This window comes from Tachyglossus aculeatus, chromosome 17 (genome assembly GCF_015852505.1).
Source record: "Tachyglossus aculeatus isolate mTacAcu1 chromosome 17, mTacAcu1.pri, whole genome shotgun sequence".
Lineage (NCBI taxonomy): Eukaryota > Metazoa > Chordata > Mammalia > Monotremata > Tachyglossidae > Tachyglossus > Tachyglossus aculeatus.
This window is the reverse complement of record NC_052082.1, coordinates 8,413,609-8,436,051: the sequence shown is the minus strand read 5'-3', so window position 1 is coordinate 8,436,051 and position 22,443 is coordinate 8,413,609. Positions and strand designations below refer to the sequence as shown.

The window sequence follows — 22,443 nt, the reverse complement described above, 5'->3', positions numbered from 1 at the left end:
TACTTCCCAAGCGCTTAGTACAGTGCTCTGCACACGGTAAGTGCTCAATAAATACGATTGATTGATTGATTGAAGTGGCTTGCCCAAAGTCACACAGCTGACAAGTGGCAGAGCCGGGATTTAAACCCATGACCTCTGACTCCAAAGCCCGGGCTCTTTCCACTGAGCCATGCTGCTTCTCTGGTTTATAATTTTATTTATTTATATTAATATCTGTCCCCTCCCTAGACTGTAAGCTTGCAGTAGTCAGGGAATGTGTCTATTATATTGTTATAATACTGTACTCACCTAAGCACCTCGGAGTGTGCTCTGCACACAGCAAGTGCTCAACAAATATGATTGATTGACTGACTGGACCTACATCACCTCCTTTATGCCCACGGCCTCACTGAGGTATTGTAGAGGGGACAGAAGAATTATCTGCCTTTTATGGGGTCCAGAGATTGTAAGCCCCTTGAGGGCAGGGATCGTGTTTACCAACTCTATGGTACTGTTCTCTCCCAAGCACTTAGCAAGGGGCTCGACACATACTAAGCAAACAATAAATAGCGTCTTTCGCTCCAAAGGGAGCCTGGGGGTTCTTTAAGGTGCTCAGCCATCTCCCAACATTCATGTCCTGGGCGGGATATGAAGAGGTGAAAAACCTCGCCCAGGCCTGAGGTTAAGAGAGGTTGGATGGCTTTCCCCAGGTCACTGACAGAGCCAAGAGTAGACGTGTAAGTTCAGTAACTGTCCTAATATGAATCCCTGAATTGGAACAAGGTACCGGTACTTGATTTCACTGGCCAACACTGGGTAACCGTAGGATAGGGCACGGTCCTGAGAGCCATAAGGTCATGGGTTCTAATCCCGGCTCTGCCATATGTCTGCTGTGTGACCTTAGGCAAGTCAATTCACGTCTCTGTGCCTCAGTTACTTCATCTGTAAAATACGGCCCGAGACTGTGAGCCCCACATGGGACAGGGACTGTGTCCACCTTGACTTGCTTGGCACAGAGTGAACGCTTAACAAATACTATTGTTACAATTATTATCAATTCCCATCTTCCATGAGACACCCAGATGATCCCTCTCTTCAGTTTTCTGTAAAGATAGACTTCCTTGGGGAAGCTCATTGTGGGCAGGGAGCGTGTCTACCAACTCTGCTGGATTGTACTCTACCAAGTGCTCAGTACAGTGCTCTGCACAGAGTAAAGTGCTCAACAAATACCATTGATTGGTGAGAAGATTTCATATTTAACTTGGGGGTGGGGCAGCAAATGAGCCAGTCTATGAGCTAATTTGGCCAATGATCCTAACCGATCAGATGCCAATGTTTTGAGCAGGGTAAAAGTCTGCCAAGCTATCCCATGCTGAGAACTCTTGGGCAAATAACATCCTGAAAGTCTGAAGGGAAAGCTGATCTCACTTTGAGGGTGGCCCAATCTGCGACTGGAGCTGGGGAAACTGAGGTTCTCGTTGCACTGGGCTGCTGCAGGACTCACACGAGGATTCGCTAAAGTTCAATAGGAACCCTGACCCCCAAATACCCGCTCTCCTCCCTACAACAAGGCTGGGAGCCCCAGGTGTGACAGGGACTATGTTCGACCTGATTATCTTCTAGCTACCCCGGGGCTTAGCACAGTGTTTTATGCAGAATAAGCGCTTCATAAATAGTCTGTCAGTCGATCGTATTTCTTGTGTGTGGTGCACTTTACTAAGTGCTTGGGAGAGTACAATATAACAGACACATTCCCTACCCACAACGAGCTTAGTTTGAGGGTGAGGTGTGTGGAGGGAAGATCCCGTTAGTGTTCATTACTCCAACAGGAAGAATTGGTAAGAGACTGTGTCTCTTGGACCCTTCAGAGACAAATCATCCCCTGCAATGTTCTCCTCGTTCCTCCCCACCCCCACCACAAGAGAAGAAGGGTGGGAGGACTGGGGAAAATCAGTGACTGATGACATCAGTAGACATCACTGACAAATGATGCGTTCTCCCTCACTGCACTCTAATGGAAACTTCTCTCCCCCATTATGGGCCAGAGAAGGCCTGGAACTCCCTCCCTCTAAAAGCCTGCTACTCTCCCCACTTCGAACCCCTCCTAAAACATACCACTTTCTCCAGGTAGCCTTCCCTGATTAATTCACATGGAACCTGGTCACAGCAACCCTTCAGCCTCCTTTAGCCCTCAGGTATTTTAATCCTATCATGTCCCCTTATGCACAAATGAATATCCATTTGCAATTTCAGGCATTTTTTCAGCTCTGTCATCCCTTCATTTTTGTTTGTTTTCTGGTCATTTCCTGCTCCCACCATTTGCAAATTATTTTTCTGCCCCCTGTCGCCTTCGTTTGACCATGAGCTCCTTGTGGGCAGGGACTGTACACCTTGCTGCAGTTGTTCTGTCTGAGCTGAGTGCTTCTCACTCATTCATTCATTCATTCAATTGTATTTATTGAGCGCTTACTGCGTGCAGAGCACTATACTAAGCACTTAAGTAAGCACTTAGTAATCACTAGTAGATGATGGATGATAATGATGTCAATGAAAGAGGCCCAATCTTCCCCACCCTCACCCCCACCACCCTTCTTCCACCCATGCCAATTCTCAATTCAATCAGTCCTATTTATTGAGCACCACCTGGGTGAGAAGCACTGTACTAAGTTCTTGGGAGAGTTTGAGAGAGGTAAAAGACCCAATTCCTGCCCTCGAGGAGTTTACAATCTAATGGGGAACACAGAGTACAGCAGCTTAGCCCAGGGAGGGGAAAGAGCTCGGGGCTGGAAGTCAAACAACCTGGGTTCTAATCCAGGCTCTGCCACTTGCCCCTTGCGTGACCCTGGGCAAGTCACTTCACTTCTCCTTGTCTCAGCCTCCTTACCTGTGTAATGGGGAGGAAATATTGGTTCTCTCTCCCCTTTAAACTGTGAGCCCCTTATGGGACAGGGACTGTGCCCAACCTGATTTTCTTACTAGAATGCTTGACATAAGGTAAGCGCATACAAATAACACAGTTATTATAATAATTATTATTCCAAACAGATGATGTCAGAAGGAAGGGAGTGTGGCGAGCTTCCAGCTCTGGTGATCATTCACTACACCACCTCTCTACAGTAGAAAATTTAATCGACCAATCAGTGGTATTTATTGAGCGCTTATAATAATAATAATAATAATGGCATTTATTAAGCGCTTACTATGTGCAAAGCACTGTTCTAAGCGCTGGGGAGGATACAAGGTGATCAGGTTGTCCCACGGGAGGCTCACAGTCTTAATCCCCATTTTCCAGATGAGGGAACTGAGGCGCAGAGAAGTGAAGTGACTTGCCCAAAGTCACACAGCCGACAAGTGGCAGAGTTGGGATTTGAACCCATGACCTCTGACTCCCTTATTGGGTGAAGAGCACTGTACTAAGTGTTTAGGAGCGTACAGTAGAATAATAGAACAGACACATTCCCTCCCCACAACGAGCTTACAGTCTAGACCACTGTCACTACTACTACCACTACTACCACCAGCTGGTCCGGCCCCGCTGGACTATATTGGACTCTGAACGATTACAGTTCACATCAACTGAGAAGCAGTGTGGCCTGGTGGGTAGAGCATAAATTTGGGAGTCAGAAGGACCTGGGTTCTAATCATGACCCCGCCCCATGTCTGCTGTGTAACCTTCACCGTGCCACAGTTCCCTCTTCTGTGAAATGGGGATTAAGACTGGACTATATTGGACTCTGAACGATTACAGTTCACATCAACTGAGGAAGCAGTGTGGCCTGTTGGGTAGAGCATAAACTTGGGAGTCAGACGGACCTGGGTTCTAATCATGATCCCGCCCCATGTCTGCTGCGTAACCTTCACCGTGCCACAGTTCCCTCTTCTGTGAAATGGGGATTAAGACTGTGAGCCCCATTTGGGGCAGGGACTGTGACCAACCTGATTACCCTGTATCTACCCCAGCACTTGGAACACTGTTTGGCACGGAGTAAGTGCTTAACAAATACAATTATTATTATTGTTGTCATTATGGTTGTTATTATTCAACTGAACAAATGAGAAGCAGCCCTCTGAGCAACATATTGGGTCCCACCATGAATCCAAGCTTTAGCCCCCCCAGGGCAGGGACTGAAGCCATTAGGATAGGCCAGATGGGACCAGCCTATGGGCTTAATGAGCTCTTTGGCCTTCTCCACCTCCTCTTTCCCTCCGGCCCTGCCTCTATGTGTTTAGAATTCAGGACAGTCTGCAGTCTGGGGGAGCACTGAGGGGTGTTGAGTGTTTTGCCAGGGGCACAGGGCTGGGGGCTCTAAGCCAGCCAGGTGGGAGAGCAGAGGAAGCAGGGGGACAGGAGAGGAGGCTGGAACCGCTGCCATGGGGAGATCACGGGGCAGCGAGGGGCAGGGGGTGAGGCCGGAAGGGGGACAAAGTATCTGGGGCCAGTGAGCAGAGAGAGGGCTGAGCCCCCTCCCTCTCTGCCACCTGCTCCTCCTCCTCATCATCATCATCATTAGAAGAAGGAACGTGGTCTAGTGGATAGAGCCTGAGCCTCAGGGTTCTAATCCCTGCTCTGCCACTTGTCTGCTGTGTGACCTTGAGCAAGTCACTTCACTTCTCTAGGCCTCAGTTACCTCACATGTACAATAGGGCTTAAGATTGTGGGCCCCGTGTGGGACGTGGACTGTGTCAAACCTGATTAGCCTCTATCTACCCCAGGGCCTGGCACAGGGTAAGCACTTAACTAATACCATTAAAAAAAAAAACAAACCACAAGGATGTAGCAGTGACAGAGGAATCACCTAGACAAATCCCAGCAAGAAGGCCCTGACAAGAAGGCCCCAGCAATGATGGGTCAGAATGTCTTCAAATTCAGAGTCTCGGCTGCCTGGTCTGTCATGAACCTCCTGGGAGGCCTTGGGCAATTCACTCTGTTTCCTTATCTCTAAAATGGGGACAAGAGAGCTACTGTCTCCAATCTTACATGATGAGCCCTGGTTGTGATGGGGATTGGGTCCGATCTGATTATCTTGCACCTTCCCTAGGGCTTAGCCCAGTGTTCGGCATGTAAGAAACGCATAGGAGGTGCTGGGGTGGGAGGGGCAGTGGCTGATGACCACCATCCCCTCCTTGCCCGACCCAGGCTGCCTCGAGCGATTGTACGGGAGCCTGTGGATGAATGACAGCCCCCTAACTGCCTCTACTGGGTAGCCAGCGAACAGGGGGAGAAGAGTCAAGCCAAGCCCTTTCCGAATCTCCTTCTCATTATCCATTCAACCAATATATCCAGCTCAGACAGCCCAAATATCCGGTGGGGTTCTAGTACCAGGGACTGGGGAAACATCAAGAGTTCAACTAGTCCATCCCCCTGCCTCCAGGGAGGGTGTTCCCTCACCCCAGGCAGACGGTCCCTGTTGCCCGAAGCATGCAGGGATGCCTTTAATAATAATAATAATAATAATGGCATTCATTCATTCATTCAATCGTATTTATTGAGTGCTTACTGTGTGCAGAGCACTGTACTAAGCACTTGGGAAGTACAAGTTGGCAACATATAGAGACGGTCCCTACCCAACAGCGGGCTCACAGTCTAAAAGGGAAGATAGACAACAAAACAAAACGTATTAAAATAAAATAATTAAGCGCTTACTATGTGCAAAGCACTGTTCTAAGTGCTGGGGAGGTTACAAGGTGAACAGGTTGTCCCTCGGGGGGCTCACAGTATTAATCCCCATTTTACAGATGAGGTAACTGAGGCACAGAGAAGTTAAGTCCCTTGCCCAAAGTCACACAGCTGACAATTGGTAGAACCAGGATTTGAATTCCTGTCCTCTGACTCCAAAACCCATGCTCTTTCCACTAAGTCACGCTGCTTCCCAGGCTGCTTTAAACCTGGTGACCTCAGATGCTACTTGTCTGGCTCGAGGTCTCTGCCAGGTTAAATGCCCCCAACTCCACCAGGCAGAGAACGGCGACTGGTGGGTTCCCGAAGTTGCCACTGTCCCGTCATGTGCCCAGGCTGATCCCGGGCTGGTAGGGAGGAGCCCATGGCAGGGGAATGGGTGTGGCACGTGGATTGGCCCGGTAAACCCTGGGATCAGCAGGACGCCCAGGGTTCTTTGGCAGGGATCGAACGTAAGAGGCTCCGTTCCCTTTCCATAAATCTTTCCATTTGGGGACACGGGGTTCCTCTTCCTCCGGCAGATGGGGTTGAGAGTTTGGGCAGGGCTGGGACCAGGCCATGGGAGGGGCCGCTGGAGGGGTTGGTAGGGTGGGTGGGTGTGTGTGTGTGTGTTGGGGGGGTGATCCTCACACATGACCTCCAGGAGAAGCCACTCTGCTTGCTCGCCTTGGGGGACTCCTCTCCTCTCCAAATGGATTTCAGAACAGCAACCACTAGCTTACCCATCCTCTGCCAAGAACTCTCAAAAATATATCCTCAAAACCCCCGACTCCTCAAATATCAGTATTCTCCTCCACGTTGTAGGCTATGATTAGTGTATCTTTTTTTTAATGGTATTTGTTAAGCGCGTTCTATGTATCAGGCACTGTGCTAAGCACTGGGGCAGATACAAGTTAAACAGGTTGGACATAGTCCATGTTCCACATGGGGCTCACAGTGATAATTGTAAGAAGAAGTAACTGAGGCACAGAGGAGGGAATTGATTTTCCCAAGATCACTTAGCAGACAAGTGGTGGAACCGGGATTAGAACTCAGGTCATTCTGACTTCCAGGCTGGTGCTCTATAAACTAGGCCTTTGTAACCAAGGAGCCCTCATCAAGACGGAAAATGTGCATTGTGCCTTGTTTGGGAAGCTGCATGGCCTAATGGAAAAAGCCCAAGCCTGGGAATTAGAGGATCTGGGTCCTAATCCCGGCTCTCCCTCTTGCTCGCTGTGTGACCTTGAGCAAGCCACATCATTTCTCTGAGCCTCAGTTTCTTCATATGTAAAATGGGGATTCAATACCTGATCCCCTTCCTACTTTAACTTTGAGCCCCATGTAGGAGAGGGACTGCGTCTGACCTGAATGATAATAATAATAATAACAATAATTGCTAAGCACTTCAAATCCCTACTGAGAGCTCACCTCCTCCAGGAGGTCTTCCCAGACTGAGTTTCCTCCTTCCTCTCCCCCTCCTCCCCCTCCCCGGCCCCCCACCTTACCTCCTTCCCCTCCCCACAGCACCTGTATATATGTATATATGTTTGTATGTATTTATTACTCTATTTATTTATTTTATTTGTACATATTTATTCTATTTATTTTATTTTGTTAATATGTTTTGTTTTGTTCTCTGTCTCCCCCTTCTAGACAGTGAGCCCGCTGTTGGGTAAGGACCGTCTCTATATGTTGCCAACTTGCACTTCCCAAGCGCTTAGTACAGTGCTCTGCACACAGTAAGCGCTCAATAATTATGATTGAATGAATGAACGAATGAATAATTGTAGAATTTGTTAAGCAGTTACTATGTGCTAGACACTGTACTGGGGTACAGTGCTGCGGTAGATACAAGATAAATGGGTTGGATACAGTCCCTATTCATTCATTCATTCAATCGTATTTATTGAGCACTTACTGTGTGCAGAGCACTGGACTAAGCGCTTGGGAAGTACAAGTTGGCAACATATAGAGACAGTCCCTACCCAACAGTGGGCTCACAGTCTAGAACCCTATCCAACACAGGGCTCCCAGTCTTAATCCCCATTTTACGGATGAGATCATTAAGGCTCAGAGAAGTGACATAACTTGCCCAAGGTCACACAGCAGACAAGTGGTGGAGAGGGAATTAGAACCCAGATCCTTCTGACTCCGAGTCCCATACTCTATTCGCCACACTGCTTCTCCTATTCTATTTTTGTTGATTAGCTTGTATCTACCCCAGTCCTTAGAACAGTGCCTGACACACAGTAAGGGTCTAATAAATTCCATAATTATTAATACATAGACCCTGCCCTTGAGGAGCCAATCACCTCATGACTGTAAATTCAGATTCCACACAGGGGACTTACGCTGTATTGAGCAAGGCCTTGGAATGGAAGGATTGGGTGGAAAGAGAGGTTGGGGCCGGAGGGGGAGAGAGGAAAGAAACACACCCGCCCTCAAGACCTCTGAAAGAATCCCAGTTCCAGGCACTTCCATAAATAATGAAGACGTGGATCGGGCAAGGAGTCCAGCTGTGCTTTCTGTTTCCTGAGAGCTGTTGAACTTGATTGGCAGTGCAGTTCACTCCCCTATGATGTCAGAACGGTTACGGGCTGAAGGGGAGTTACCGCCTGCTCAGAGCCAAGGTCTTATCTCAAAGGATAAGGTGGAGTTTGCCCTTTTTCCTTGTTGCAAAATATGTGCATATTAAGTAATCTGTTTAGATCACCCAGACCCCGATTTCTGGCAGAGGGGGAAAAAACTGGAATCAGCTTTCACAAGATGTCATTCTCCGCATTTAGGGTCTCTTTCTGGTTTGGGGAGGGGTAAGGCCATCTTTCCTCACCCCCTTGCCCCCGTCCTGGGGTGGAGGGGGGTCCAGTCCCCCCTAAATCTGCTTGGTCCTGGGTACGGAAGCTGGGTGGTTGGTCTGGTGAGGGCAAGGTGCCAGGTCACTGGGAAATATCAACCTGTCATCACCAGCCATTTGGAACCACTGCAGTGCGGAGAGGGCCGGGGCCTAGCTCTTCTTGTAGCGGGGGGGGAACGGACGGGAAGCACTCATGGGGAGTTCATCCATCAGAAGTCTGTCACACCTCTCGGGGCCTCACACGGGCTGGCCGGCCGGTACCAAGCCTCCCCAGGTATCTGGGAGATAGGACAGATGGACGACACCCATTCTCTATTCAGAGGAGAGATTTGATTCTGAGAACCCACTCTCTTCTGTCAGCAAGCGCTCAATCAAGAATCCACTCGGGGCTTTGATTTCCCCATCTTCCATCTATCCTTTTGACCCGTGGGTGAAGACGGAAAAGGGAGACTTTTTCGTCCCCTCCGGCCCCTTCTTTTGATTTTTTGGTCATTCACTGAATCCGTGAGGGAGAGTGCATTCGGAAAATAATGAAATCAAAGCAGGGCTTGGGTCTTTAAAGAAACCCCACACAGATAAATCCATTATTTAAACAAAAAGATGACTCCACTTCTGACTCATTCCTTTCTGCGTGAGTCTCGCAGTTGACAACTCTGCCGAGTTTTAGAATAGGAGATTAATTGTTTTGCCACCCACCGGGGGACAAGTTGGGCAAGGTGAACTAAGGACAAGATTCCAGGGTTACATCTTCCAGAGATGGAAGGCACTGGCAGGTCATTTGGGCCATGCCCCCGCTTCTGACAGCCCAGGAAGAAGAAAATATGCAGAGGTATAGATGTCCCTAGCTCAAAAGATACGAAATGCTCAGATCCTTTTCTCTGCTAGAACCTGGTCACCCGAAGGGATAACCAGTGAGGCAAAGACCTTTTGATTTCTTGCTGCAGATTACTGGAAAGATGAATTACACCCTAGGATTTCTATAATGAGAGTAGTTCTGACTAATATAACCCCAGAGGTTGGAGGCTCCTCGGGTGTATTATTATTAATAACTATCATTTTTATGGTATGTATCGTAGATAGAACATGGGCCTGGAGTCAGCAATCTGCTGTGTGAACTTGGGCAAGTCGCTTCACTTCTCTGTGCCTCAGTTACCTCATTGGTAAAATGGGGATTCTTACTGTGAGTCCCACATGGGACAGGGACTGTGTCCAACTCAATTTGCTTGTATCCAGCCCAACACTTAGCATGGTGCCTGGCACGTAGGAAGCGCTTAACAAATACCATCATCATCATCATCATTATTGTTATCATCATCTATTAAATGCTTACGAACACTACTAAGTGCTGGGGAGGCTTCACGATAGATCAGCTACTGTGCCCGTCCTTCATGGAGCTCAAAATCAATGGTATCGATTGAAAGCTTACTTATGTGCAGAGCACTGTTCTAAGCATTTAGGACACTACAGTACAACAGAGTTGGTAGACACATTCCTCTCCCACAAGCTAAAATGTTCACAGTGGAAGACGTAGGGGATGGGTATCTTAATCCCATTTTACAGAGAAAGAAACTGGGAATCAGAGAAGCTAAATGACTCGCTCAAGGCCACCCAGTGAGCCAGGCTCAGTTCTTCTGGCTCCCAATCTTGTGCTCTTTCCACCAGACCACTTGGAATCGGGGCAAATCTGTCCATTTACAGCAGCTTGAAGCCCCACTCCAATTTCAGTACCTCAGTCTACCCGGGCCCTCACGAGAGAGTTGAGATGGAAATTGAGGTATCGATGCAGAGGAGCTATTTCTCTCCCTTTGACAAACATGCCGAGTGAAACCAAGGAGAATGATCCTTTTAGAGAAACCACGTAGTCTGGCAGACAGTACACAGGCCTGAGAGTCAGAGGACCTGGGTTCAAATCCCAGCTCCGCCGCTTGTCTGCTGTGTGATCTTAAGCAAGTCACTTAACCTCCCTGTGCCTCAGCTTCCTCATCTGTGAAACGGGGCTGAGCTATCTGTCCTTCCTCCTATAAGACAGGGACTGGATCGACCTGATTAGTACAGTGCTCTGCACACAGTAAGCGCTCAATAAATACGATTGATGATGATGATTATCTTGTACTGACCCCAGTGTTTAATACAGTGCTTAGCATAGCATGCAAGCACTCGAGACAGTTGTTATGATTTCCAATCCTCAGAGTCTGCCTCTGCCCAGGTACTCTCCCACCTTCATTCATTCATTCTACTGTATTTATTAAGCGGTTACCGTGTGCAGAACACTGTATTAAGCACTTGGGAAAGTTCAACACAACAACAAACGGTGACATTCCCGGCCTCCAACAAGCTCACAGACACCTGAACCGTAGAGAGAATTCCAAATCTTCCTTCCTTCTCTCCTTCTTCTGGGTCACCAAATCCCCATCTCAAGGAGCGCTGAGCACTCAATAAATACGATTAAATAAATGAACCGAATGACTCTCCCTTGCTAGACTTTAAGCACTTAGAGGGCACTCTTTCCACTGCCATACATGCCCAAACACTTCCTGTACACTGTAAATTGGACCTGGGTTCTAATTCCAGCTCTGCCACTTATCTGCCGCCTGACCTCGGACAAATCACCTAACTTCTCTGTGCCTCTGTTAACCTCATCTGCAAAATGGGGGTGAAGACTGTGAGCCCCACGTGAGACAGGGACTGTTTCCATCCTGATTACTTTGGCTTTACCTCAGCATTAAAACAGTACCTGGCAGCTAGTCAGCACTTAAATACTGTAAAAAAAAATCTACCAGAGGAGAGCCTCACAGGCCCAGAATGCGATATGCCACATCGAAGTAGTTAGTGCTTAGCAGATGGCTCGTTTCTGATCAGCCTCAGCCCCTGGCCCCCCTCCCCTCCTTGAAGGGAGAACAGCCTTAATACCCATCTGTTGTCTTGTTTCAGACCTTAAGGAGCATGACAATGTTTGTTTTCTCTACTTCTACATTGTTGTTTTCATTAGAAGCTTGGGAAGCAAAGGAAATACTTCAGGAAACACTCTTTCTTAGAAGAAGTTTCAAAAACCCAGTGTGGAAGCATAATAATAATAATAATAATAATAATAATATGTATTAAGCACTTACATTGTGTCAAGCCCTATGCTAGTGTGGATAAAACATAAGCAGGTCAGACACAGTTCCTATCCCACATGGTGCTCACAGTCTAAAGGGGAGGGACGATGGGTTTTGAATCCCCGTTTTACAGAGGAAGTAACTGAAACAGAGAGAAATTAATAATAATAATAGTAATAATAATGCATTTATTAAGCACTTACTATGTGCAAAGCACTGTTCTAAGTACTGAGGAGGTTACAAGGTGATCAGGTTGTCCCACGGGGGGCTCACAGTCTTAATCCCCATTTTACAGATGAGGTTCTGAGGCACAGAGAAGTTAAGTGACTTGCCCAAAGTCACACAGCTGGCAATTGGCGGAGCCAGGGTTTGAACCCATGACCTCTGACTCCAAAGCCCGGGCTCTTTCCACTGAGCCACGCTGCTTCCTCGGTCCAGGGTCGCTGTCAACCGAGGCCTGAACAAACCAAGGTAAAGATCCAGATTTCCGGCTCGCAGGTCAATAGACAATTCTCAGAGAGAGAAACACTTCTCCTTCTCTACCAATTCCAGTCTCCCTCCTCAGTCCCTTTCTTTTTCCAGTTGTCCCGAGTAAACCAGATCACCGGACTTTCTCCATCACGTACTGGACTGTAACCCTTTCCTCCCCACGCCACCGGGACCATGGAGGCAGCCGCTGCTGCCAGGAGATTTTAACATCATGTGTTGCAAGAGTCTCAGGACAAAAGTCACAGGATTTTGCCTGAGAATTTTCCCACGGCCACTGAGTGAAATTATACAAAATCCCAGCAGCGCCTGCTGTTCCCTTCTCTGGGAACGGTACCCAAAGCAAGTAAATAGACGGGCAGGTAGTTGAAGAGGGCAAGTTTGGATCTCCCTTGTAAGACCCGCAGGCAGGTGCCTGTCTCAGACCTCTGGTAAGGATCGGTGTCTAAATTCTGTATTATGAATAATTTTCTCGTTCCCAAGCTTCTTGTTGCTCTAATGCCTGTCCCCCGTTCTCCTTGTACAAACATGGATTGAGTCTCCCAGCGTTACTGCCGGGGGGAGAGCGACCTACCCATTTCACAGGTGGGTAAACTAATGCATAAAGAGGTAGAGCGAACGTGCTGCGGGCCACCCAGAAGCTGACGGGCTGGTTTGCTCATTCTGTAGTTCTGAAGCCCGGTGGCCCTCGGTAAATCACTTCCTCCCTTCACAAACCCCGTGCAATCCAGACGACACCTCCCCTCTCTGAGGGCTGGCCAGTTTCTACAGCCCCCAGCTCAGGTCCGCTTAGAGCTGATCCACCCCCTCTGCCCCAGCCTCCTCCTCCTCCCAAACTGACTGCAGCTCTCTGCCCCCTGATGTAAGGAGGGTCAGTTTAACTGACAGTGGCTGCCTAGTGCCCTGCTATCAAGCCGGCAGAATCCTCAAGGACCTCCCTTGGGGCTGGGAAACATTAGCTGGCAAAACTCTTCTTTTTTTTCCTTTCATTTTTAAATGAAAATGCAGCATGCCGTCCCTGGCACCTGTCTCCCAACAAGCCTGAAATATAAAGCGCCAGCAATCACCACCCCAGCCCTCTTTCTACAACCTGACAGGGTTCGGGCTGAATTCGGCTCGGGAGAAGAACGCGACTGTCCTAGACACGTGCATCGGGTGCATGTCCCTTCACACAAATGTGCCTCTCCACAACCCCCGACCCCACTCCCACACAGGCACACCAAGTCTCACCTTCCACTTCTTCTTCATCGCACACGTGCTTGAGGAAAGAAGCCCCCCTGTCCAAGACCGCTTCATCCTCCATCCTGTAGTAATAAAAGAGAAAAAAGGACCGCTCAGACTTCTCCTGGAGGGAGCCGTTGGAGGTTGCCCAGCTCCTGGGCAGGCTGACCTGGACGCCGTTATTCATGATCGCGGCTGGGAGCACCGGGCCCTCTCCTCTCGCCTCGCCGGCCACTCCTTCACGCGGCCTTTCCGGGCTGAAGCCGGCCCCGCATGGCTTGGATTCTGACCTTGACGGGACACATCCACAGGGACAGGTGGGGAAAAGGGAATCCCCTCCTGGTGGGGAGGGGGCTCGGCCTTCTTGGAAAGGAACCGAGAGAGCAGAGTCGCTTGGGACTTGGAGGCTGCTTGGAGGGCGGGGGGAAGTGGAGTGCACAGCTCTTCTAACACCGGCTGCGGAGAAATGTATACCCTCGCAGGCACACACACCCCCACGCGCACGGAGAGGCAGGGAGACATTCTAATGCACAGTGGAAGCCCAGCCCTCCGTCAGCCTCTTAATGCCGCAGCAAAGCACACACGACTCTCTGTGGAGAGGCAGCTCCGAGTCACATGGCGGCCTTAGGGAAATCTGACATGGGAGGATTAGCCCGGGGCCAGCTCGGGCAAAGGTCAAGATGTTGCCACCGCTGTCGTCACGCGTGGCCCGTCGCTCAGTCTCAAGTTTGTCCGTTGTCTTCCTCCTCGTTGCTCGCCTGGCCTTCCCCTCCGCCCCGTGCCCCTGCCCCACCAGGGCCCGGAGTTTGACAGCCCATTGCCTCCCTGGGCCACTGCCCCGTCCCCGTCACTGCCCCGGCTCTCTGAACCCTTGCCAGTCTCCACGCGGGGCCGGTAGGTGTCCAGCAGACTGCGGCCAAACCCAAGTCTGAGTTTACAGAGAAGGTTAGGGATCAGCTCCAGCCTCCATGGAGCCTTCTCTAACGCCTGGACTCTCTCTGGGAGAATTCCACAGGCTCCGTTTCTAGAGAAGCCGACTGGTAATGCCAAGTTGCTGGGGGATCCGGGGACCACTCTGTGCCTAGGCAGCGCCCCGAGGGTTCCTGAATCATTAATAATAACTATGGTACTTGTTCATTCATTCAATCGTATTTATTGAGCGCTTACTGTGCAGCGTGGCTCAGTGGAAAGAGCCCGGGCTTTGGAGTCAGAGGTCATGGGTTCAAATCCCGGCTCTGCTAACTGTCAGCTGTGTGACTTTGGGCAAGTCACTTCACTTCTCTGGGCCTCAGTTCCCTCATCTGTAAAATGGGGATTAAGACTGTGAGCCCTCTGTGGGACAACCTGATCACCTTGTAAACCCCCAGCGCTTAGAACAGTGCTTTGCACATAGTAAGCACTTAACAAATACCATCATTATTATTATTGTTATTATTACTGTGCGCAGGGCACTGTACTAAGCACTTGGAAAGTACAATTCAGCAACAGATAGAGACAATCCCTACCCAAAAACAGGCTCACGGATTAAGTGCTTACTATGTGCCAAGCACTGTTCTAAGCACTGGGATGGAGACAAGTTGAACAGGCTGGACAAAGTCCCTGTCCCACATGGGGATCAAATCTAAATCCCCTTTTTACAGCTGAGGGAACTGAGACACAGAGAAGTGAAGTGACTTGCCCAAGGTCATGCAGCAAATATGTGGTGGAGCTGGGATTAGAACCCAGGTCCTTCTGACCCCCAGGCCCGTGCTCTACACTACTTCTCCGCAATCTCTTTGGGAAATGAAATAATAATAATAATTGTGGCATTATTGTGGCATAATTGTGGCAGTCTGGTCGAGTGGATGGAACATGAGTCTGGAAGTCAGAAAGACTTAGGTTCTAATACTGCTCTGCCATTTGACTGCTGTGTGACCTTGGGCAAGTCACGTCACTTCTCTGGGTCTCAGTTCCTTCAACTGTAAAATGGGGAGTAAGAATGTGAGCCCCACATGGGACAGGGACTGTTTCCAACCCGATTTGCTTGTACCTACCCCAGTGTTTAGAACAGTGCCCGGCACATCGCAAGTGCTTAACATTTAAAAAAAATGAATTTAAAAATGTCAATCATCGATTGAATTCTCCTCCGAGAGCCCTGCTGTGTTGATGGATTGATCGAGGTGACTGTCCCCTATATTTCCCTGGGTGCTCCCAAATCCCAACCTACTATGCACAAATGAAAGCGAGAGGACCAATTCTTGGAAGATTGCACTTTGCCCCCTCTAGACTGTAAGCTCACTGTGGACAGGGAACATGCCTACCAATTCTATTGTATTATACTCTCCCAAGTGCTTAGTACAGTGTTCTGCACAAAGTAAGCATTCAATAAATATGACGAATTGACTGATTGAAGAAAGCACTGAGGGGAAAGCACATACGTCCTCTCCCAGGATTTCCGGGCCTTAACCAATACCCCAATTATTATTATTATTATTAAGTACGGTGCAATAAGGATGGCACGGTCATGATTTGGTCAACTACTATAAGGTGATAAGCATGGGCACAGACCTCTCCACTCCAGGGAAGTGAATGAGGCTAGGTCAGAGTGTCCGGTGGAAATGAAGAATTGTAATAATCATGGTATTTGTTAAGCTTTTATTGCGTACTAAACATTGAATGTTAAGAGCTGGGGAAGAAACAAGATAATCAAGATGGATGCAGTTCCTGTCCCATATGGGGCTCACAATCAAAGTTGCGGGGGTGGTGGGGGAGAATAGATAATTAATATGTACTTAATACAGCTGAAGAAACTGAGGCTCAGAGGAGTGACTTGCCCAGCATACACAGAGCAGACTAGTGGGAAGTCAGGATTAGAACCCAGGTTCTCCGACTTCAGGGCCTCTAAATGACCCAAAGGAGGGCAACCATTGCACAAGGCTCCTCTAAGTACCCGGTACTCAGTAATCGGTGCCAGCATTTACTGAGAGCCGATTGGACGCCTTGCACTGTACTAAGCACCCCTGTTAGATAAGATTGGGTTGTCAGTTTCATCCAGCAATGGAACTGTTGAGATTCAGATATTCCTTTTTCAAACAAGTCCTTCTCCTCAGGCTCAAGACAAGCAAACACACCCCAAAACCCTCTCTCCTAACAATGCCAGGGCCCTTAATGCTTAGCTCATTCCCACCAGCGTAGTGTAGTGGAAAGAGACCGAGGGTCAGAGGACCTGGGTTCTAATCCCAGCTCCTCCACAACTGCTGTGTGACCTTGGGCAAGTCACGTCACTTCTCTGGGCCTCATTTGCCTCATTTACAAAATGGGGATTAAGACCGTGAGCCCCTCATGAACATGGAACATGAAATGTGTCCCACCTGATTAACTTTTATCTACCCCAGTGCCTACAAATGCCATTAAAAAAAAATAAGTCAATTCAATTGAAAAATCTCAGAATCCAGCACCTCCAGGCCATTCTGAAAGACATTTCCTAGCTCCTCCCCTGCTTCCTACAGGTCAGCTGAACCTTTTGCAACTGAGCACACCCAAACACTTCATCCACTAACTGGAAGCTCCTTATGGTAATGGGATTATGTCTATTAACTCTATTGTACTGTACTCCTCCAAGCACTTAGTACAGTGCTCTACATGCAGTAAACCCTCAAGAAATATGATTGATGGATCGCAAATCCCTTAAAGGTAGGGATTGCATCTTCTACCTCTTATGCACTCTCCCAAGCACTTAGTAGAGCACTCAAGGCACAAAAGATGTTTAATGAAATCTCAGTAATTGAAGATTGGTCACCTGGAAGTCCAGAGACCAGGGGTTGAGTCCCATCTCTACCACTGGCTGACTGGGTGACCTCAGGCGACCTCCTTGGGCCTCAGTTTCCTTAACTGTTAAATGGGGGTGAGGTGGATTGTGAAGCCCCCCCCCCCCCCTTCCTCCCCTTGGGATAGGGACTGTGTCCCATCTCTGAATTTTAAATCTACTCCAGCATTTAGCACATAATAAACAATCGATGCCATAATTATCATTATTAAGCACTTAGTACAGTGCTCTGCACACAGTAAGCGCTCAATAAATACAACTGAATGAATGAATGAATTATTATTATTATCATTATTATTATTAGGAAGAAAAGGTGAGAAAGTAGTCAGAGAAGAGGAAAGAAGGAGCGGGAAGCAGTCATTCATGGGAGGAATTCTTCTTCCAGGAGCTACTGTACCGGGAACATCCGCAGAGTCAGCGTTCCCTCTGAATTATTGGGTGACAACAATTATTGGGGCATTTCTTGGCCCTTTGCTACATACTTTAGATTCCCTCCAAGGCCGAACAAAGCCGGCAATTGGAGACTCGGTCTGGAGAAATCAAGTCCTTGGGTGGGAGGCCCAAACGGCCCCCTCCTCTCCCTCTTCAACCCCCCTCCCACACTCGCCCCCTGCCCCTTGGCAGGAAAGCAGACCCTTCCCTGCAGGGAGAGATAAGATGCAACATTCTCCACAAGTGAGTGTTGCAGGCTAAAAATACCACAGGGCATGAGTGCACACACACATACACACACACAATCTCTCAATCTCTCTCTCTCTCTCTCTCACACTCTCTCTTAGAAGATCCGAACTCCTCTGTCCACTTTGGATCCAGAGCAGAGCAGCCCAGCTCTCTCAGAAGGGAAGGGGTTTTCCGCCTGGAAGGGGTCTTCACACCTTTATTTATTTGTGGGCCAGACCTGCAGGAGTTCAGTTGTTTTCATTTTGTTTGGGGATTTTTGTGAAAGTCCTTTCAACAGTTGCTTGGGCTTAGCCCCTCCGAAAGCAGCTGAAGCAGATGGCAGAGATTCTCCCTCTCAGCCGCCTAGTGCAGAGACATGGGAGGCCTTCACCAGGCCCCAAGGTTGGGGGTGGGAGGTGGGCAGGGCCTTTTGGAGAGGGTGGGCAGCCCTTTAGAGGAGGTGGGCAGGACCCCCAGAAAGGGAAGTCAGGGATCCCCATTGGAGGCAGGTGAGACTCCCAGCAAGGGTGGGCAGGGGAGAAGGTACACACTTCCTTTGGCCAGCGCAGCAGAGTTCAGAACAGATTTGGAAATCACTCGCTGACCTACCAGGGACCCGGCTTACGCTCGCTGCCCCTCTCCAACCTGCACGTAGCCAGCTCTGGCTTCCAACACCCTAGCCAGCCAGAGCTGTCAAACACCCTCGACCCCGCACCGGAAAAGAGGACTTTCTTATTTCCTGCACATCTGGGTGAAAATACTCTGTCACTCCATACCCAAACAAAGGGAAAGCCTGGAAGAGGGGCAGAATCCCCTGGACTTCAAGCCCCACCTGGAAAAGGGACTGTGTCCGACCTGATTAGCTTGCATCTACCCCAGGGAGTTTGGTGCGGAGAAAGTGCTTAAATACTACAATTAATACTAGGGCCTAAGGAACATTGATAAAAGCTCTCAGAAGAAGGTTTGATTCCCCTCAGTTCCCCTAGCTCAATCCCAACCCCTAGATCAGAGGCTGGATAAGATGAAATGTCTCCATCCCAAGTCAGCTTGGGGTCGGGGGGAAGAACAGAAAGAAATAAGGGAGTGTGGGGCCTTGGGAGGCAAGAGAAAGCAGCCCTCTGCTACAGCAATGGAGGGAAAAGCAAGAAGAAGCAGCATGGCCTAGTGAATGGAGAAATGAAGGGCTCATAAATTCCTCAGATAATCGATCAATCATCCATTGATCCATTGAGCACTTACAATTTACAGAGCAACTGTACTAAGTACTTGGGAGAGCACAATACAATACAATTAGCAGTCACATTCCCTGCCCATAACAAGCATCCAGATTAACATTCCCCAAAGCCAAGGGGTTCTCTAATTTTTTTATCCTGAAGTCTTTCTGCCTCCCTAAGCCTCACTCACATTTCTGCTCCCGAAAAAGAAATGTGGGAGACAGAATCTGCAGGCTGTGGAGAAAGAGGGCAAGAGTAATAGCTTTCCTTAGGAAGTGGGGACTCCAAAGGGGTGGTGGGAAACAATGTGGTAATGGACGGTAGGAGACACGCGCAGATCCATTCAGTCATTCAATTGTATTTATTGAGCGCATACTGTGTGCAGAGCACTGGACTAAGCGCTTTGGAAAGCAGAATTCGGCAACAGATAGAGATGATCCCTACCCAACAATGGGTTCACAGTCTAGAATGGAGCGAGGGTTGGGGGTACAGTGAGGGGAGGGGCAGTTTTCTAGACTGTGAGCCCGTTGTTGGGAGGGACCGTCTCTATATGTTGCCAACTTGTACTTCCCAAGCGCTTAGTCCAGTGCTCTGCACACAGTAAGCTCTCAATAAATATGATTGAAAGAATGAATGAATGAATGAATGAATGTAGCCTTAACAATCTGCATGGGGGCTGACAGGAACAGTTGCCCAAGAGTCCCGGCTCCAGCTCTCGCTGACCATCCTGCCCACTGCCACCATAGGCATGAAGGACCCACCACCACCATCCCATGGGTTTTTTCCATCATTGTGCCCCCCCGCAAACCTCGTCACTGCCCGAAAAGAGCCCTCCATAAATGGGATGGATAATCTTCCTCTCTCCCGGAGACGAACAGGCATACCCGGGCCAGATCAGAGAAGGGTTTGCCAGCCCAGGAGGGGGCAACCGACCCTCACTCTCCCAGAAGACGGAGGCCCACGGAGCCAGAGAAACCTTCACGATTTAACTCCCCTCCTCCGGATCCCCAGGCCATTTGCTGTTTTCAGAATCGCCCACACAGTTTGCAGTTCACTCGTTCATCCCTAGTTTAAATTCAGCCTGGTGCATCATCCCACGACTCAGATTTTCTCTTTTCCATTTTCACCGAACCCCCAATCTGTCACTTGAGACAGCTTTCTTTTGCACGCTAAATGTTTAAACAGTCAGCCCTGCATGTGCACACATATACATAAGCACACACACACACACACACTTTATGAACACCACCCTTCCCATAAACATTTCAATTTGACACCTTGAAGAGCCCCTAGTTGGAGGAGTAAAATGTGCAATTTCCCCTAGGTGAGGAGGGCTAGGGCTGATGTTACGATGGATCAGTTGTGGAGGTCACAGAGGGAGGATCGCTGACACCCCATGAGTAGCATCCTGGAACGGGACACATAAAGCTGCCCCTAAAAATCCACCCCCACCCCTAATCCCCATCTGTGGCTTCTCCCAAAACCTTCCTCCTTGTCACTTCTTAGGTTTAGAGAGCAGTTCACCAACCAAAAAGACTCCTGGTGGTGAAAGCTCTTCCCCCAGCTCAACCCCTAACCTCCTTTGGAAAATAATAATTGTGGTATGTATTTGTTAAGTGCTTACTAGGTGCCAGGCACTGTATTAAGCACTGGGGTGGATCGGGGTGGACGCAGTCCCTGTCCCATATGAGGCACACAGTCTTAATCCCCCTTTTACAGATGAGGTAACTGAGGCCCAGAGAAGTCAAGTGGCTTGCCCAAGGCCACACAGCAGACAAGCAGCAGCTACACCACCCCTCCAGCATTTCAGTATATCTCCCTATCAGTCAGTTAGTCCACTGTATTTATTGAGCACTTACTGTGTGCAGAGCACCATACTAAGTCCTTGGGAGAGTAAAGTACAACAATGAACCGACACAATCCCTGCCCATAAGGAGCTTATCAATCGATCAATGGTATTTATTGAGCACTTACTATGTGCAGGGCACTGTACTAAGCTCTTGGGAGAGTACAATATTACAGAGCTGGCGGCCACTTCACCTGAGCTTCCAGTCTAGCAAGGAGATAAATTGTAATTATGCAACTCACAAACCAGCAGAGGTTCATTCATTCACTCATATTTATTGAGCGCTTACTGTGTGCAGAGCACTGTACTAAGCGCTTAGGAAGTACAAGTTGGCAACATATAGAGTTCACTCCCACTCTGGCCAGTAAATAATTTAGGCAGAACCAAAGAGAAATCAGAGGACAGACCGGAAAGGATTTGGAAGCTCACAGAGGATGCTGACTACACAGATAGCAGATTTTTTTTTTATGAATATGATGAAGCCACAGGCCATTATCTTTGTATTTAAGCTTGGGTCGTGGAGGTGACTGCTACATCCATTATCTATTTATTTATATTAATTTCTGTCTCCTCCTATAGACTCTGAGTTCGTCATGGGCAGGGATGTGTTTGATGTTATATTGTATTCTCCCAAGCCCTTACTACAGTGCTTTGCACTAGGTAAGTGTAATATTTATTACTCTATTTATTTATTTATTTATTTTACTTGTACGTATCTATTCTATTTATTTTATTTTGTTAGTATGTTTGGTTTTGTTCTCTGTCTCCCCCTTTTAGACTGTGAACCCACTGTTGGGTAGGGAATGTCTCTGTATGTTGCTAACTTGTACTTCCCAAGCGCTTAGAACAGTGCTTTGCACACAGTAAGCACTCAATAAATACGATTGATTGATTGATTGATTGTACATATTTATTCTATTTATTTTATTTTGTTAATATGTTTTGTTTTGTTGTCTGTCTCCCCCTTCTAGACTGTGAGCCCACTGTTGGGTAGGAACCATCTATGTTGCCAACTTGTACTTCCCAAGTGCTTAGTACAGTGCTCCGCACACAGTAAGCGCTCAAGCAGCGTGGCTCAATGGAGAGAGCATGGGCTTTGGAGTCAGAGGTCATGGGTTAAAATCCCAGCTCCGCCAACTGTCAGCTGTGTGACTTTGGGCAAGTCACTTAACTTCTCTGTGCCTCAGTTCCCTCATCTGTAAAATGGGGTTTAAAACTGTGAGCCCCCCATGGGACAACCTGATCACCTTGTAAACTCCCCAGCGCTTAGAACAGTACTTTGCACATAGTAAGCGCTTAACAAATACTATTATTATTATTATTATTATTATTATTATTATTATTATTAGAGGAGCAGCGTGGCTCAGCGGAGAAGAGCACGGGCTTTGGAGTCAGAGGTCATGGGTTCGAATCCCGGCTCTGCCACATGTCTGCTGTGTGACCTTGGGCAAGTCACTTAACTTCTCTGAGCCTCAGTTACCTCATCTGTAAAATGGGGATTAGGACTGTGAGCCCCATGTGGGACAACTTGATCACCTTGTATCCAGCGCTTAGAACAGTGCCCTGCACATAGTAAGCGCTTAACAAATGCCATCATTATCATTGTTATTAAATACGATTGAAT

General features: G+C 48.4%; 1 protein-coding gene across 3 annotated transcripts in view; it reads right to left on the bottom strand.

Moving 5' to 3' along the window:
* The window catches only part of SLC4A4 (solute carrier family 4 member 4), a 355,442-nt gene that overhangs the window by 253,343 nt on the left and 79,656 nt on the right, over positions 1–22,443 (bottom strand). For all 3 annotated transcript variants that reach the window (XM_038758874.1, XM_038758873.1, XM_038758875.1), the window contains exon 2: positions 13,304–13,377. In XM_038758874.1, the coding sequence (XP_038614802.1) occupies positions 13,304–13,376 (73 nt within the window). In that variant the 5' untranslated portion in view covers position 13,377. The remainder of the gene's footprint in view (positions 1–13,303; positions 13,378–22,443) is intronic.